This window comes from Macrobrachium nipponense, chromosome 1 (assembly GCF_015104395.2).
Source record: "Macrobrachium nipponense isolate FS-2020 chromosome 1, ASM1510439v2, whole genome shotgun sequence".
NCBI classification, from domain to species: domain Eukaryota; kingdom Metazoa; phylum Arthropoda; class Malacostraca; order Decapoda; family Palaemonidae; genus Macrobrachium; species Macrobrachium nipponense.
In genome coordinates, this window is record NC_087200.1 from 42,846,801 (window position 1) to 42,864,224 (window position 17,424).

The 17,424-nt window shown below is 40.5% G+C and overlaps 1 protein-coding gene across 3 annotated transcripts in view; it reads left to right on the top strand.

The window, feature by feature from the left end:
* The first annotated feature begins 1,907 nt into the window (after window positions 1–1,907).
* LOC135219287 (myogenesis-regulating glycosidase-like) overlaps window positions 1,908–17,424 on the top strand; it is a 77,862-nt gene continuing 62,345 nt past the window's right edge. For 2 of the 3 annotated variants that reach the window (XM_064255917.1, XM_064255919.1), the window contains exons 1-2: window positions 1,908–1,954; window positions 3,768–4,000. In XM_064255917.1, coding sequence (XP_064111987.1) covers window positions 3,958–4,000 — 43 coding nt within the window. In that variant the 5' untranslated portion in view covers window positions 1,908–1,954; window positions 3,768–3,957. Of the gene's footprint in view, window positions 1,955–3,560; window positions 4,001–17,424 lie in introns of those variants that run through there. The other variant, XM_064255918.1, reaches the window with a different exon arrangement.

Sequence of the window (17,424 nt, forward strand, 5' to 3'; positions counted from 1 at the left end):
TACTTCCACTGTTTACTTTCTCTTACTCCTTGTCATGCTAGTTAGGTAGCCGATTGAGGAAGTGACTGTTTTGGTGTTATGTGTGCTTGTTGTGCATTTCTCCCCATCATTCAGTTTTCAGAGGGGTTCTTTTGTTATGTTGATTTTTAAGTAATAAATTATTGTTAATCTTCAGTTTGTGGTTTGGTGTATCCTCTGTGAGATTGTACTCTTTGAGTATTGGTTTGTCAGGGATCATACTTTTTTTGTGGTACTGATCTGAAATATCAGGTCAAAAAAGAAACCTTAATAACTTCAGACCATCGTGAAGTTCATAACAATATATATATATATATATATATATATATATATATATATATATATATATATATATATATATATATAAATTTTTTGCAGGTTTTCAGGGGGGGGGGGGTGTTGGGGGCAAGTGCCCCCACTTGCCCCTATGTGCGAGCGCTCATGCTTTCATACACTACAGCTTCTGAAGTAAAGTGAAGCGAGCCTTGATGTAAAATATATCTTTCCATTTTACTGATATCGCCTTCATTTTACGGAAAACATTTTCGATACTGCAATTAGTATTTACGCAGAATTCATGGTTCCTGAATTTCTTAGCGAAATTCAGGAGGTACACAGGGTCAGGAGACTGTTACCAGATTCTTACATCTATTACCATTTCTCTTCCAGGGTGTCATCCAGTACAATTTATTCTAATAATAATGATTCTGGCAATATTTATTTCACGAACGTAGTTGGTAATTTATCTATTTGGCAGCCATTATATTTTTTATAGTTTCCTTTTCGAAATTCCCTTCGTTTACCAATTTGCATTTCAGTTTGTTTATCAAATGATTCATTAAACTCTGTTTATTAAATCCAAATATACGGTTGTAGAGAAAATAGCATCTGTTGACTTGTTTTGTTTTGTTGAATTTATTTTTCGTCGTTTGACTCTCTCTCTCTCTCTCTCCTCTCTCCCTCTCTCTCTCTCTCGTCTGAGAGAGGGTTTCCTGATTCTAGGAAAATTTTCTGGGATGAAGCCGCTAGCCGCATACCATGGCCGCAACTCAACACAGCCACCTAACTTCCAAGTACGTAATTTATTGCTTAGGTCAAAGAATGGGCGAGTTAGATCTACTGGAACATGCCACAGGTGTTCCGGCTTTCCGAGGATCGAACCCGGGACTTTTAGACAGTCAGGGGAATATCCTAACCTCAATATAAATAAAGGCATGAGCTTTATGACATGTCGGTTGTGACATTCAACTTGAATACAAGACAAATTTTGAAAGTTAAAACAAATAGTGTTTTAAGCATTACTAGAAGCTTTAATGATAAAAACAAACTAAAATCCTTATGTAAATAAAAACGTGTGGTATTTTTTTTTTTTACTATTTTCAGAGATCAGACCTTATTTGAGAAAACCTTAAAACTGTCAAATTCGTACCATATTCAAAAGTATTCAGATATCGTGACGTATTTAAATCTGGGATTATGGTTTTTGCTAACTCGATTTTAAATAATATTGTTCCACAATTATTCCTAATTGTAACATAACCTGCAAAAAAGTATATACAACAGCAAGAATATCTACCTATTATTCTCTCCAGTTTCTGAGAGAGAGAGAGAGAGAGAGAGAGAGAGAGAGAGAGATCTAGACATCGACATTCTGCAGTCCGTATCTGGAAAGAAATAACGAATAAGGAAAATAAATAGAATTGAAAGTAATTATTGTCACTCGTTTTTGCGAGGCACTTCGACAAAAACAAACAAACAAACCGCATTGTGGATCGGCAAACCTGGCAACTAACTTACTGATTCACTGTCCCCAGGGCCTCCGAGTCCCGGCGCCCGACGCACGGCACGGCCCTAGCGGCTACGGCTAGCCAGATTTAGCCAGTCACCCGATCGACTTCGGTAAGGGTGTACGCTGCGAAATCTCGTTTTCTATAGCGTATGTTGACGTTTTCTTTCGTGTGAGATAATCCCAGTGCAACTCGTTCACGCTTCTTTGTCGTACAGTACCGTTTGTTTTAACATTGATTTTCAATAGTTGTTTTTTGGACTAAGTCATTGTTTGCAACTGCACCAAGAGAGAGAGAGCATGCATTTCCCTAGCTGTGGTGATAACGATTTCACTGAAAGGCAACAATCTCGTACTTCAGAGAAGTGTCTTATTCAGGAACAGGAATTGAGTGAATGTTAATACATCTTCTTTTCTTTCCCACCGTTATCCCTTCATTAAGCGGTCGGTTGCCTGATGCGCCTTCTCTGTTGCCTTCTATCAAAGACATCATCCTCCACCAAACCTCTTCTCTCCTTAACTTCCTTCACTTTATCTCGCCATCTAATTCTGCGTCCGTCTCGATCTTCTTCCTCGAACTGTTCGAACCTTTCAAGCCCTCTTCACTTCCTCCTCATTCGTGACTCTCTTATCACCTCTGTAATCTTTACTAAGCCTGCCCTTTTTATTTCATCTTTTTCCAATCTCTCAAGCAGTGATATTCCCACAATCTCATCTCTGTTCTTGCAAGCTTTACTTCCTCTTTTCTTCTTAGAGCCCATGTTTCCGATACATACATTAGATTGGTCTTATCCCTGTCCTATAGATTTTGACTTTTAGTCTGGTGGACATTTTCTTAAAACATACTACTCCAGCTACCTCTCTCCATTTCCCCCACTCAGCTTTCATCTTACTGTCAACTTCAGCCTTACATCCTCCCTCTCGGTTTGAAGAAGATCCTAAGTATTTAGATATTCTGCCTGTTTTATAGTTGTGCCTCTTCTTTCTTTCATTTCTATTCGTCCCTGTCTTCCCTACTGCTCACCAAAACAGCAGTTTTATTCACATTCACCTTTAAGCCACCCCTCTCTAAAGACTCCTGCCACTTTCCAGCCCTTCTCTTTAGGTCTACTCATTTTCAGCAGTAATCACCAGATCACCAGCATACAACAATTCTCACAGCTCTTCATTCCTGATCTCTTCACTCAACACATCCATGACCAGCACAAAGAAAAATGGGCATATTGCTGACCCCTTGTGTAATCCAAAATTAACTTTAAAGTTTTCTGTTTCCCAAGTGAAGAGATCAGGAATGAAGAGCTGTGAGAGTTTTTGTACACCGATGATCTAGTGATTAGTGCTGAATATTAAAACTTGCCCAAGCACAAAGTATTCATGTGTGCGCTCATTTATGTTTGTGTGAGATTTGCATAAGTTTTATATGATGTGTATATAAGTGAAGCTGCAGTCGATTTTCCCAACACACAAACACCCTCACAAACGCAGAGTTGTAAAGTCGCGCTCACGCGGACACAAACACCAGTGGTTATTTCTTGAAAGCATAAGTGTATAATTCCCTGGGGCTTTTCGTTCAATAATGGTGTAAATGTGAAGATTCGAAGAAAAGTGGTAAGAAGCTTAGCGCAGCGAAGATGGATTACAGTATTCTCCGGTGGTTTGTTCATGTGGAAAGAAAGAAAGATTTTCCGAAGAGTGAGTGGTGGCGAGGTATTGGGAGGAGAGAGAGACAGAAAGAGAGAGAGAACTTTGAAGTGGTATAGGATAGACTAGGATGTTCGACGTGTTACTGATGAGATATGTGTCGAAATACGAGGACGTAATCTCTTTATAATTTTCTGTTCAGGTATTTTACGCATGCCTCTCAACTGTTTCTTTTTTGCATTTGTACGTAAATTGATTCACACGGGTATTAGGGCGTAAATATAACGAGAAATGCTGAAATCAACAAAAAGATTATCCACAGATTGCTTTGCAAAAGACAGGGAAGACATTTGGAATATCTACCAAAGTTGAGCTGGGAATACACGAAGGCATTGTTAAACCAACTCTTCTTTATATGTATATATATATGTGTGTGTGTGTGTGTGCAATGAGGTATTGCGAAACGCCTTCGGGAAATAAACTGTTGTGAGATACGTATTGCCTTTTCCTGGATGCCCCCAGAAGCTGTAGGCGCAACCCAGTTCCATCACAGAGGTAAGAGTAATTTGTATTCTATTTTCTTCATGGCGATTCATTTCATCCTAAACCACTTCCAGTTTTGTCATTGTATTAAGTTGTCTTATTTGTCAGTAAATTTGATTGTAATCGTTTAAATGCACGCTCATGGTTTTAAAAATAAAAGTACCTTTTCATGAATAATCTAGTTTAATAATTGTCTTATCGTAGAAGAAAACAATGAAGCAAGGAAATCAATTGTTATTATCCGGGTTTATATGTCTAAATTATTGTCTAAAGGTGAATCAACCAGTGCGGACACCTACAAATGAGTTTCATTAAATGTAAAATAAAAATTATAATAGCATGAAGATTATGAAGAGGATTTTATAGCTCTTGCAAATGTGTTTCGTTTTTCTTTATAATTCCCAGGCAAATAATTGTATTTCCATTAGATGTCCATATTCTATGCTGCATTAACTCGCATTTTTAGGATTAAAGAAACTATACCTTAGACTTGTACAGAAATCTCGGGCGATAGACTCTACTTTCTATTACCATTACAGTTATAGATTTCGTGTTCCTTTACTGTGCTTAGAATATTTGAAACAAATTCCTTCCCTGTCAGCCGATTATAAGATAAGATTCTTTGTACAGGTTACCCCAAATGCATTTGTATCAAAACATCTTGAGACTATTGTAAAAATTTAAGTATAATGAAAAGTCAGATAAATAAGCGAAAATTTCTCTTTGAGTTTCAGGGGATTCACCAAAATTGCATAATTTTTTCCATGCCATAATTGCTTGGTTACGACTGGGCAATTCATTAGCCACTTTTACGCTAAATGTTCATTAGAAACTAGAGATTTTTATTCTAAATACCATGGATTTGTCCTTATCAGTCTTGAAATTAATGAAGCCTTGAATCGGATACTAATTTCCAAATGAATTTACTCTCGTTGCAAAAGTTAAAATTTTTCCTCAATTAACAATAATGTCAATTAAGTGACAACGAATACAAATTAACGTATTTTAGAAACGGGGAAAGAGAGAGAGAGAGAGAGAGAGAGAGAGAGAGAGAGAGAGAGAGAGAGTTAATCGGTGGAATATTCAAGAATGTTAAGGAACAGATTAAAGTCCTTAAGTTGTGAGCCGTGAAGCTCAGTAGAATTGTGAACTCTGACAGCTGCATCAAGGAGATACCGAATCTGCATCGATGATGTCGGTCTAACATAATAAATATCGGCTCATTCTTTAATGATAATAGTAAAGTCGACTATCGAGTTCCTGTTCAGTAAGGAATAGAAGAGAAAGAAAGCACCAGTAACAAGTCATTTCATTTTTTGAGTGCTTGGGGTTATGAGAACCAAAATGTAAATAATTTTGTGATTACAATATACTGTATGTAAATCTAGTTACAGCCGTGTGATTTTAAAAATGGGAACTGAATTTTAACGATATAATAGAATTTCCGAAAAATGAATATAGCAAGCAATGGCTACACGGGAAGCAAATAAACAGGAAATGCAAAGCAGTGAACCAAATAAATAACTCTTCGGTCCAACATCAATTTTGAAGCGAACTGTATTAACAGAAATAAATCCACAATCTGTATTTAATTCTGGAACAATATCGTCTGCACAACTTCACCTCCTTCCAAACCCACTTAATCCCAAAGAATACTTAATTTATTATTGCTTGCTCGGCGAGTAAGCCTGCAAACGACTTTGTAGTTGTTTTGCGGATAGGAAAAGTCTAGAAAAGAATAATGTCTGAAATAGGTGTTGTGTGTTGATTAATTTTAGGATAGGATATTTATGATTTATTTACTGGAATGAAAATGTAAAAAATAAATAATGTGCATGTTGAACAGGCCAGAATTTTTATATATGTATATATATATATATATATATATATATATATATATATATATATAGCGTATTAATATTAATTTTCGTTGGCGAAACAAGGCTCTGTTTGACCAAAGATTTTAGCACGTTTTAATTCATTTGGTGTACTGAATGTAGGCTATGTTTCTATTCGATTATTTTGTTTTCACATATAACTGAATGTATATGAATGTGTTAAATTTGTGTTCTTTTTATTTGATCCATGTTGTTAGTATAAGTAGTACTAAGTATGAGTATTCATTACGAAGACCACTGCTCATTAGGTTAGGAATATAATGTTTACAACTTCTGCATGAGGGGCAAATCTTGCCCGCGTACTGAGTAAGCTGGAGGTCGCATCACAGCTTGTTCCTTTTGAATCTGTTTTACAGACGTATACTAATTCTTGTATAAATTTTCATTGGCAGGAAAATAGCGCATATAAACAATCAGAATCTAATCACTTCAATCGAATTGTCGATTAAACTTGTTTGCGAGATATTTTCACCATAAACAATAGGTACTGCAGTTACTGATTAAGTTTTAGGCTGCTATGAAAAATGATACACAACCGCCAGGACAATAGCTAATTATATTGCAGAGCAAAGGGCGTCTCGTTACCATTTTGTTTCGTACGTTAAGGGTTTAGTGCCGTTAGCCGTAAGCATTGCTTAAGGCTCATCGCAAAGTCCCTTCGAGCCCTGGCTGTAACCCCGTTTCATACGTTTTTCTGTACTTCTGTTCATATGCTCTTTCTTCCATCTCACTTTCCACTCTCTCCTGACAATCGATTCATGTGCAACTGCTGCAAGGTTTTCCTCCTGTTACACCTTTCAAACATTTTCACTATCAATTTCAGTTTCAGAACTGAATAACCTCACAGGTCCCAGCGCTTGGTCTTTGGCCTAAATTCTGTTCTATTCTTTTATTCTGCCACTTCAGATCCAAAATCATTGAAAAGAAAAATGTGAGAGGATATCAACGTAACTTTAGCTGACAAACATTTTGGGGCAAATCTACGTGCTCTCTCTCTCTCTCTCTCTCTCTCTCTCTCTCTCTCTCTCTCTCTCTCTCTCTGCACAACAACTTGCTGCACTGTACGTATTCCTAAAGGGTGTTTGTAGCTTCTCTTTGGCCTTAAGCTGGATTTACTTTGCAACCTTTTACTTTACCTCCATTCGCAGTGTTATGCTTCACAGCCTAAATTCCATACAATCAATCAAATCGAATATCTGCACAACAAAGATTTCTTTTTACCCCCATATGTTTTGCTGTATTAACAGGCATAGACAATGAAGATAGGACAGTGTTGAGATCATTAGATAACGTAGTAAAGTACTCAAAGAAATATATCGATATTTAATATAATCCGATCTTAAAATCTGCCTTTTCGATCTTCTTCAATAATCCCTGTAAAGGAGCTGAAAATAATCTTCTTAAAAGATATTATCCTTTGACGTATCCTGCGTGATCGGATGGAGGAGTTCCAGAATGTTAAAAGAGGTTTTATAATGCCTCCCCTTAATGGATGCTCTTTTGAAAGCATCGGGGACAAAATGAGACCACATTTTCTTTGGTTAATTTGCTCTTGCTTCGTGAAAAGAAATTATTACTTCGAGATCAGTTTCGAGATGATGACAATCTCTCTCTCTCTCTCTCTCTCTCTCTCTCTCTCTCTCTCTCTCTCTCTCTCTCTCTCTCTCTAATATGTAGTTCATTCTAAGAGAACAGCAAAGGTATAGTAACGAAACATCGAATCAGAATAAAGAGAACCTCAGGTAGATGTCATATCTAAATTCATCAGCACTTTTCCTATTCTTATTACGGTTATTATCAGGTAAGGATTAATCTATGAAAACATCAATTTTAGGCTTGGAAATTTTCTTGTGTACTCTTCTCAGTAAGCGCAGTAAATGGTATTGTACTAGAAACTAGAAATCTAACACTTTTTATTTAAAACTTCAGTAACTGACTTTATTATTTTCGGTTTAATAGCCTCAAAGGATTATGAAGATTTGGGGAACAGCTGAAACTTTCTTATTGGCCTGATAACGATCATTGCACATAGTACCCAATGATCCAATATTCAACGAAGACAAATATTAATATTGTAGCAATCTGTTTCAGCAAATTGTATCAAATCTCTGAAAATATCAATATACTGATTTATGGTTTCCCCATGCTGCGATAACCCTAAAATAATGTTAAACAAAGTCTGCATGTCTATTGCCTTCCTTAATTTCAGTCAGTCATTATGATGGTCGCGGTCTTGACTCGCCAACGCGTGACTAGCATAACCTTCAAAATGATTACTACATTATATTTGTCTACCCTTTCTTCAATATGAATGATTGTTACAAATTAATTTTATGAGTCCAGTGAGTCCCAGCTTTAGATTCGCAGTAGGGCTCGACCTGCGAATTCTTCCTTAAATGAAAATTGAAAATTAGAGCCAGAAAATAATAAGGAAGTTGAGGCAATCATGACCTCTTGTAACAAATACGACAGTTGGTGGAAATCATCAGCTATTGTTTCGGTGAAAAGTGACACCATCCGGAACTTGAAATTCTAAAAAGACTTGAAACTCAATGATCGTAGCTATTCTGATTTTCTTGCAGAGTCACTCTTTATGTTTTGACAGCCTCAAAGACATACAGTGAAGGCTTTGAATTTTATTATTTCCTGTAAGAAATGAACCGACAGAAGCAACTGAAAAGAATTAATGACAAGAACAGTTTGACCCACGCAATTCCCTGAAAGCGATCTTCCAAACCGAAAGGGTTCTGCTGTTCTGAAGGAACGAGGGGCACTGGGGCAAGACCCTCTTTAGGGTTTAGGGTACAATCAGGTACAACTCAAACTCGGGCAATAAATCCTTCGATAACGACCGTTCCTTGACAAGGAAAGAAACCCTAATGGTCGCGTTCAGCGTCCGTTACTTTTGTGCTGTCCAGAATTCGTGGAGATGAATTTGAAGAAGAAGCTGGCGAAATAATGGATTGCAGCTCGTTCGTGTTCCTTAAGACTCGTTAAACTCCTTTCCCCACAGCATAGAACATTAATCTTCAGTTTCTTCTCTCTCAAGAAGGTTTGAAAAGGAAAACAAGCCCCAATTCATTCAGAGAACTAATTAAGTATTCATTGGAGCTTGGAAAGCCATCCCTCTGAGAGAACAGAAGCAAGGCCAATTTGTTCCTCCTAATTGGAAAAGGCATCGTTGTTAAATATTACTGCATTTGTGTATGAAAACATAGGCTCAGAGCTTCGTGACATTGTTTAGTAAAGAGGAAGAAGTTTTTTTATTACATTATATATATATATATATATATATTATATATATATATAATATCTATATATATATATATATATATATATATATATAATATCGTATAATATCGAGTACAATGTCCTTTAATATCTATCGAGCTACAATGTCCTTTAATATCTAATTCGCTCTACCTCGGAATTAATATATTTTCATATATGCTTAACCGAAGGGGAATTTTTTCTCGATAATAGATTTGCCTGGACCAGGGCGCGAACCTATGGATCCTTTCAAACCCAGGAACGTCAGTGAAGCTTTTCCTACTACACCACGCGAGTGGTGTAGTAGGAAAAAGCTTCACTGACGTTCCTGGGTTTGAAAGGATCCATAGGTTCGCGCCCTGGTCCAGGCAAATCTATTATCGAGAAAAAATTCCCCTTCGGTTAAGCATATATGAAAATATATTAATTCCGAGGTAGAGCGAATTAGATATTAAAGGACATTGTAGCTCGATATATGTATATGAATCACGGAAATGTGATATGACTTATATATATATATATATATATATATTATATCTATATATATCAAATATCTATTTATATACATGTGTGTGTGTGTGTTTGTTCACCTATAGACAAATAGGTAGACAGATATGTGTGCGTGCATGTATGTGTGTGAATGTGCATGTGTATGTATGTACATTATCGGTTCTTGTTTTCTACTGTAGCGAAAGTGTAAGAGGCAGCGTCTACGAAATTACTAATTTATTCAGACAAGAGTCAAACAGGTCAATAGCTCTCGTAGCAGAAATGCAGTGCCTGACACAAGACGAACAAAGTCGAGGTCACAACGCAACCACTTGTGATTGTTAATGGATGGAAAGATACATATAAATCGATATACAAGACGCGACTGAGGCTCTGGTATATATGGCTGAAATGCTGACATAGTAATGCATATGGTAATAACGATACATTTAACATAACAATAATATGAATGAAAATATATGTTCAAAAGATGTGTGATGTATGCTGTGTTTCTTGTAAATGGGCATTTGGCACACAGATGTTTGTTCTGAGTAGGATACCTGACCAGGTGAGATGAGGGTGAGTGGGTCCACGTGTGACTCTACACGACTCCCCATCTTGGAGAGGCCTATGATTATAGGTAGGTGTCCAGGAAGTATGCTAGCTTTAGAAGGTCGATGGAGACCCATGTAGACCACTCATCTGGTAGGCTTTGTGCGTGGCCACGCTTTGTGTCGTCTCTGGATGGTATGGTATGGTGCTGAGTAGGCTGGGGAGAGCGGGGCTCTGTGTGCATCTACCCGTTTGCTGGGGATGTAAATGCTTTCTGGTCATGTGGTATGTCATCTCTGGACAGGGATGTTGGGCTCGGGTTGATTTCGAAAGACATCTGCCGGCAATGTTAATGCTTGGCCGTATAGGGTTTCTGCTGGAGATGCGTTGAATGCTGTGTGTGGTGTCATTCTCAGGCCGAATAAGACCCAAGATAACTCCTTTCTCCAGCTCCCGCCTTGATATCTGGTGGTGAGTGATGCTTTCAAAGACCTGTGTATCCTTGCGCTGATGCCGTTAGCTTCTAGTTGTAGGCTGTTGTGTGTGCAGTCTTTTCCCCCGAACTGTCTGTGACGGCATTCCATAAGGCGGATGTGAAGTTGGCCCCCTGTCGTTTATGATGATCTGCAGGACTCCTGCTGACCCATCTAATGAGAGCTTTCACACAACTCTCCGCCGCCTGTTGCCACATCGGTATTGCTTCAGGCCACCTGGTATTTCCATTAATGATAGTGAACAGGTATCTGTACCCCTTGGAGGGTTGTAGGGGTCCTACTATGTCGACGTGGAATTGGGCAAGTCAGTGGTGTGTTGTGCTGAACTCTCCCGGTCTTGACAATGACCTGACCTCAGTTAAAATTCTTCCGCAACATCTACTGTTCGCAGCCTTTTAGCGGACCCCCTTATCTTTGTTCCCTTGTCTGTCACAATTGGGGACTAGCGTTTCTCCGAGCTGCTGACGGTTGGCCTCGAATGGAGAGTGAAACGACGCAGAAACAGATTTGAGGAAGGTAGGACTATAAGATCATTAAGCTGTAGGAGGAGATGGAGCTTTCGGAGGGGAGTGAAGTGTGGAAATTTACCGTGACCAGTCTTTAATGACTAAGGAAGGGGGAAATGCCGCTCCTGTACGCCGAAGTGGGTGATCCATGATTTTCTTTTACTATAATCTGGTATGTTTCTTTTTAGATTTCTTAAAACTGGGGGCATTAAAATAGACATAGAATGTATAATCTGTTACAATATAAAAGATACAGCTGAGGCTATGGTATATATGGCCGCAATGCTGACATTGTAATGTATATGGTGATAATGATGCATTTAACATGACAGTCATATGAATGAAAATAAATGTACAAAAGATGCATTACATATGCTGCGTTTCATATATATGTGCATTTGGTACGCAGAGATATTTGCTGTAAGGAGATTAGATGCCCAAGTGGCATGAGGGTGTGTGGGTTTGTGTGGGACCTAACATTATAATCTCCGTATTCAGTTTCATTTCCATATCCCTTTTTTCTTCAACATTTTTCCATCATTTTCCCACATTCTGCCAAAGGTTACTGAGCTCAATAACACTATTTCTAAAACTTTTCTGAAGAGCAAGCAGGCACTAAGAAAGAAAAATAAAAGAAATTAATTGTGTGTATGTCTCTCTCAATTTGAAATCTCCTTACGAAAAATATTACTCTTAATGTGTTCTGAAATGACGATATTTCTGCCTGAAGTAATGTGCTCCATGTGTTATTGAGTGATGTAAGGGGATACCATCTGAAATTGACATATGGAAACTTAAATACTTGGAGTAAGATCTCTTAATGGAAAAAATTGCTGTTAGACAAGTTAACCGGAGAATAAAGTGACTTAAAATGCGGGCTTAAAGATTACTTTGGAAGAAAAATCTTCTAACTTCATAGCAGCTGTTTTTAGAATTACTGTTATATTTTTATTCTTGAAAAATTATGTCAATAATACTGTTATGTTTTACTGCTAATAATCGGTTGTTACTCGTGCTAATCTTCGTTTCATTACTGTAATAATAATAATAATGAAAAAATGTAAGTACTTACATAGTACTTTACTTAAAGAGTTTTGAATAAAATACTATGTAAATACTTACAAGTACACAATTTATACTTACTAATCTTGTGGGTTTCTTTTTCCAACTGCAGAAGAAAACTGAAAGAAGGTTTTGTTTAGTTCAATTTAATAATAATAATAATAATAATAATAACAATAATACAATTGGCGAGTCCTTCTCCTTATAACCTATTGTTGCAGGCTCTCAAGTACGGCCTGGAGGATCCCTGGGGCAGGTCGAATTTTCATTGGTTCCTGGGAAGGTGACTCATACGGCGAGCATTCTCGAGTCTTACGGACGTACTCAGGCGATGAATATCACTGGGAGCCTCTTGATTGCCTTCTACCCGAGTGACGTCACCCCTGGTATTAGTTTCGTTATATGTGTCACGTCTGGTGTTGGTCATCTCATGCGTGCTGGTACTTTCGTTGGGAGGGAGGGGCATGGTCCTCCTCACATACGTCAGTATCAGGAACGCTTCTTGTGGGGTGTTCAGTAGAGGCTTTTGTTCAAGGATAAAAAGAGCTTCTAGGAGGCGTAGACGTTGGGGTTTAGGGGCTCTTCCGATGATTTTTTTTTATCCTTGAGCAAAAGCCTCCGCTGAACACCACACAAGAAGCGTTCCTGATAACGACGTGTGTGAGGAAGACCATGCCCCTCCCTCCCAACGAAATTACCAGCACGCATGAGATGACCAACACCGGACGTGACACATATAACAATGAAAATAATACCAGGGGTGACGTCACTCGGGTAGAAGCCAATCAAGAGGCTCCCAGTGATATTCCCCGCCTAAGGAGGTCCATAAGACTCGAGAACGCTCGCTGTATGAGTCACCATCCCAGGAACCAATAAAAATTCGACCTGCCCCAGGGGTTCTCCAGACTGTACTTGAAAGCCAGCAACATTAATAATAATAATAATATTAATCTCGGAAGAAGGCCTTCTCTCAAGCAAACTTCAGTGAATAGTATGGCCATCTGGGTGCCGTTTAGTTTGTTTTGTAGTTTCTCAGTTTCTCATAGGGTTCAGTAATAATAATAATAATGATAATAATAATAATAATAATAATAATAGTGTACTTAGGAAGCAGACCCTCTCTCAAGCATACTTTATTAAAAGTAATGGCTACATCAACAGCATTACACTTGTAGAGATTCTTCTCTATTTTCCGAATGGCGGCTTTTTCCGTGCTACTTAGACAGGCTAGTAGAGCGCCTATGAAGGTCATGATCAAATACAAAGTCAAAATTGGTGTATGTATTTGAATTTTACAGATAAACTATGATACCATAGTCATCAAAGTCATTAACGATATATATGTCTCTCTCTCTCTCTCTCTCTCTCTCTCTTGAAGCAAACGAGCTTTCGTCTGGAGCTGACAGACATCCTCGGGATGGGAAACTGAGGGTGGACTGATCTTGGAGCGGTGTCCGTCTTCGTTTATATTTGGGGTTGACAACAGGGGGTCTGCCCCATGCTGATCTACTATTGGCTGGTGGCGGTAGGTCTTTGTTTTCATTGGTGGCTTGAACCAGGTCTCAAGCCACTTTCCCTGCGTTGATGGTTGCGATTCTGTAAGTCCTGCAGCTGTCTAGACCAACCTTAATGGCGCGGTTAAGTTGATGGGCGTTTCGCTATGCTGTGGGACGTCATGGCTAACTTGATTATCGTTGGCTGCAAGAGTATCTCGTTCGGGGGCGTTGTCTTCAGTGGAGTTGTTGAGCTCGGTGGTGTCATTGTTGGTGGCAGGTTTTCTCATACTCGTAGGGAGGAGAAATTCTTGCTGCGTCATATTTAGTGAAGGTTTTACTTGCTGGATGAGAAGCGCCTCCAGCAGGCGTAACCGACAGGCATAAGGGGTCTTCCCGATGATCTTCGTGTTTTGGATGATCACATCCTGGGAGATGGCCTCTTGATGTTTGGTGCGGGCATAATTCTTGATAGCCCCCTCTTGGGCGTGACATGAGGGTCTCTTCAACAGGCGCATGGTAGTCATACAAACGTAGGTGCCACTGCAACCGCGGACTGGACATGTATACTAGTACACCACATGCGTCTGCTTCAGGGGGTCTCGTACCTGTGGAGAGGGGTTATTTTTCATAATAAGGTCGCGCATCCTCCGATTCTGGTAGTAAATAATTAGGTCGATATTTTTGGCGTCGTCGGTCGGGGATACATTTTCAGAAATAATTTTCTTAACTGAGTCCTCTTCTTCACTGTAATGTGAACTCATGAAGGCTTTATAATACAGCTTGATATTATCCTGGAGGCGGGGTTGTGGGCTCTCACTACCGTACCATTTCTCCAGGGCTGTACGGACTTCTCTGCTTATTAATTTATTTGAATACCCGTTATTTATGAGTACTTGAGAGGCACGGTCGAGTTCCTGATGAGTGTCGTGCCAGGTCGAGCAGTGGGAGAGGGCTCTCCTAACGAAGGCCCTGACGGTTGTGCTTTTGAATCTGGTGAGGCACTCGCTGTCACCATTGAGGCAAAGTCCTAGGTTGGTTTTCTTTGTGTAGACAGAAGTACAGAGGCCGTTTTCCGTCTGACTCACAAGGACGTCGAGGAAGGGGAGCCAATTGTCGGTGCTGTATTCAATGGTGTAATTCAGCACACTGCACTGCTGAAATGCCTGACGGAGGGCTTCTACCTCATTCTTGGCGTCGACTTCAACAAAGATGTTGTCGATATATCGTCCATATCTGCGGGGTTGCTACATCCTAGCGAAGACTCGTTCCTCCACAGTGCCCATGTAAAAGTTAGCAAAGAGTACCCCCAGTGGGGAGCCCATCGCTACGCCGTCCTTCTGGCGGTACATCTGGCCACGGTGGGTGGAGAAAGGGGCCTTCTTCGTGCAGATCGCCAGCAGCGTACGGAGCGAGGCTTTCGGGTATGTTGAGGGGCACCGTCGACTGACTCCTGTAGACACGCTCAAGGATGATGTCAATGGTTTCGTCAACAGGCACGTTCGTAAACAGGGACTCTACGTCCAGCGAGGCGATAATCCCGGTGCCAGGGGCGTCATTGATGACTTCTAGGAGTTCTACTGATGATTGCAGGCTGTACCAACTCAGGACGTAGGGGGTCAAAATTTGGTTAAGACGTTCTGCCAAGGCATACATAGGGCGGGCGTCTGGCTGATGATCGGCTGGAGGGGGTTTCCTGGTTTGTGAGTTTTTATGTTACTGTATAGATAACCCAGGCTGTAGTCTCCTTGTATGGGCGGGAGGTGGACAGCATTAGTCGCAGCATTCACTACAATGATGACCCCGTTGGCCTCCCTCTTGATGTCGCCTGTTGGGTTTCTTGTCAGCCGCTCGGAATTCCTCTCGTCGGACACAATGGCATCCAACTTCTCGTGGTATTCAGCAGTGTCAATCAAGACGAAGGCTGCCATCTTGTCCGCGTGTCACACCGTGATGTTCTCTTTCTCCTTCAGTTCCTTCACCGCTTTCTTCATCTCCTTGGTGAGGATCCCGCTGGAGTGTGAGCCCCTCTCCGCAAGGGCTTCAGCAGTAGGAGGGTTGAAGGACGTCAGTAGTTCTCACGATGCTCCGGGCTTCGAGCTGCTGGATGGAGTCGAGGAGCAACTCGATTTCGAGTCTCTTGTCATGAGGTCTGGGTCTCGAAATGAAGTGGCAATTAAGACCCAGCTTCAGAAGGTCCTTCTTCTGCACGAAGAAGGCCCCTTTCTCCACCCACCGTGGCCAGAAATACTGCCAGAAGGACGCCGTAGCGGTGGGCTCCCCAAGCACAACCGTCAGGGCTTTCATTAGGAGAGCCCTCTCCCACTGCTCGACCTGGCAGGACACTCATCAGGAACTCGACCGCGCCTCCCAAGTATTCGTGAATAATGGGTATTCAAATAAATTAATAAGCAGAGAAGTCCGTACAGCCCTAGAGAAATGGGACGGTAGTGAGAGCCCGCAACCCTGCCTCCAGGATAATATCAAGCTGTATTGTAAAGCCTTCATGAGTTCACATTACCGTGAAGAAGAGGACTCAGTTAAAAAAATTATTTCTGAAAATGTATCCCCGACCAACGACGCCAAAAATATCGACCTGATTATTTACTACCAGAATCGGAGGATGCATGACCTTATTATGAAAAATAACCCTTCTCCACAGGTACGAGACCCCCTGAAGCAGACGTATGTGGTGTACTAGTATACATGCCCAGTCAGCGGTTGCAGCGGTGCTTACGTTGGTATGACTACCATGCGCCAGTCGAAGAGACTCTCATGCCGCGCCCAAGAGGGGGGGTATCAAGAATCACACCCGCACCAAACATCAAGAGGCCATCTCCCGGGATATGATCATCCAAAACACGAAGATCATCGGGAAGGCCCCTGATGCCTGTCGGTTACACCTGCTGGAGGCACTTCTCATCCAGCAAGTAAAACCTACACTAAATACGACACAGCAAGAATTTCTCCTCCCTACGAGTATGAGAAGACCTGCCACCAACAATGACCACACCGAGCACGACAACTCCACAGAAGACAACACCCCCGAACGAGATACTCTTGCAGCCAACGATAATCAAGTTAGCCATGACGTCCCGCAGCGTAGCGAAACGCCCATCAACATAACCGCGCCACTAAGGAGGTCTAGGCGGCTGCAGGACTTACAGCATCGCAACCATTAACGTGGGGAAAGTGGCTTGAGACCTGGTTCAAGCCACCAATGAAAACAAAGACCTACCACCACCAGCCAATAGTAGATCAGCATGGGACAGACCCCCTGCTTTCAACCCCAAATATAAACGAAGACGGACACCGCTCCAAGATCAGTCCTCCTTCTGCTTCCCATCCCGAGGATGTCTGTCAGCTCCAGACGAAAGCTCGCATGCTCCAAGAGAGAGAGAGAGAGAGAGAGAGAGAGAGAGAGAGAGAGAGAGAGAGAAATATATATATCGTTAATGACTTTGATGACTATGGTATAGTTTATCTGTAAAATTCAAATATATACACCAATTTTGACTCTGTATTTGATCATGACCTCCATAGGCGCTCTACTAACCTGTCTAAGTAGCACGGAAAAAGCCGCTATTCGGAAAATAGAGAAGAATCGGTACAAGTGTAACGCTGCTGAAGTAGCCATTACTTTTAATAAAATAATAATAATAATAATAGTAA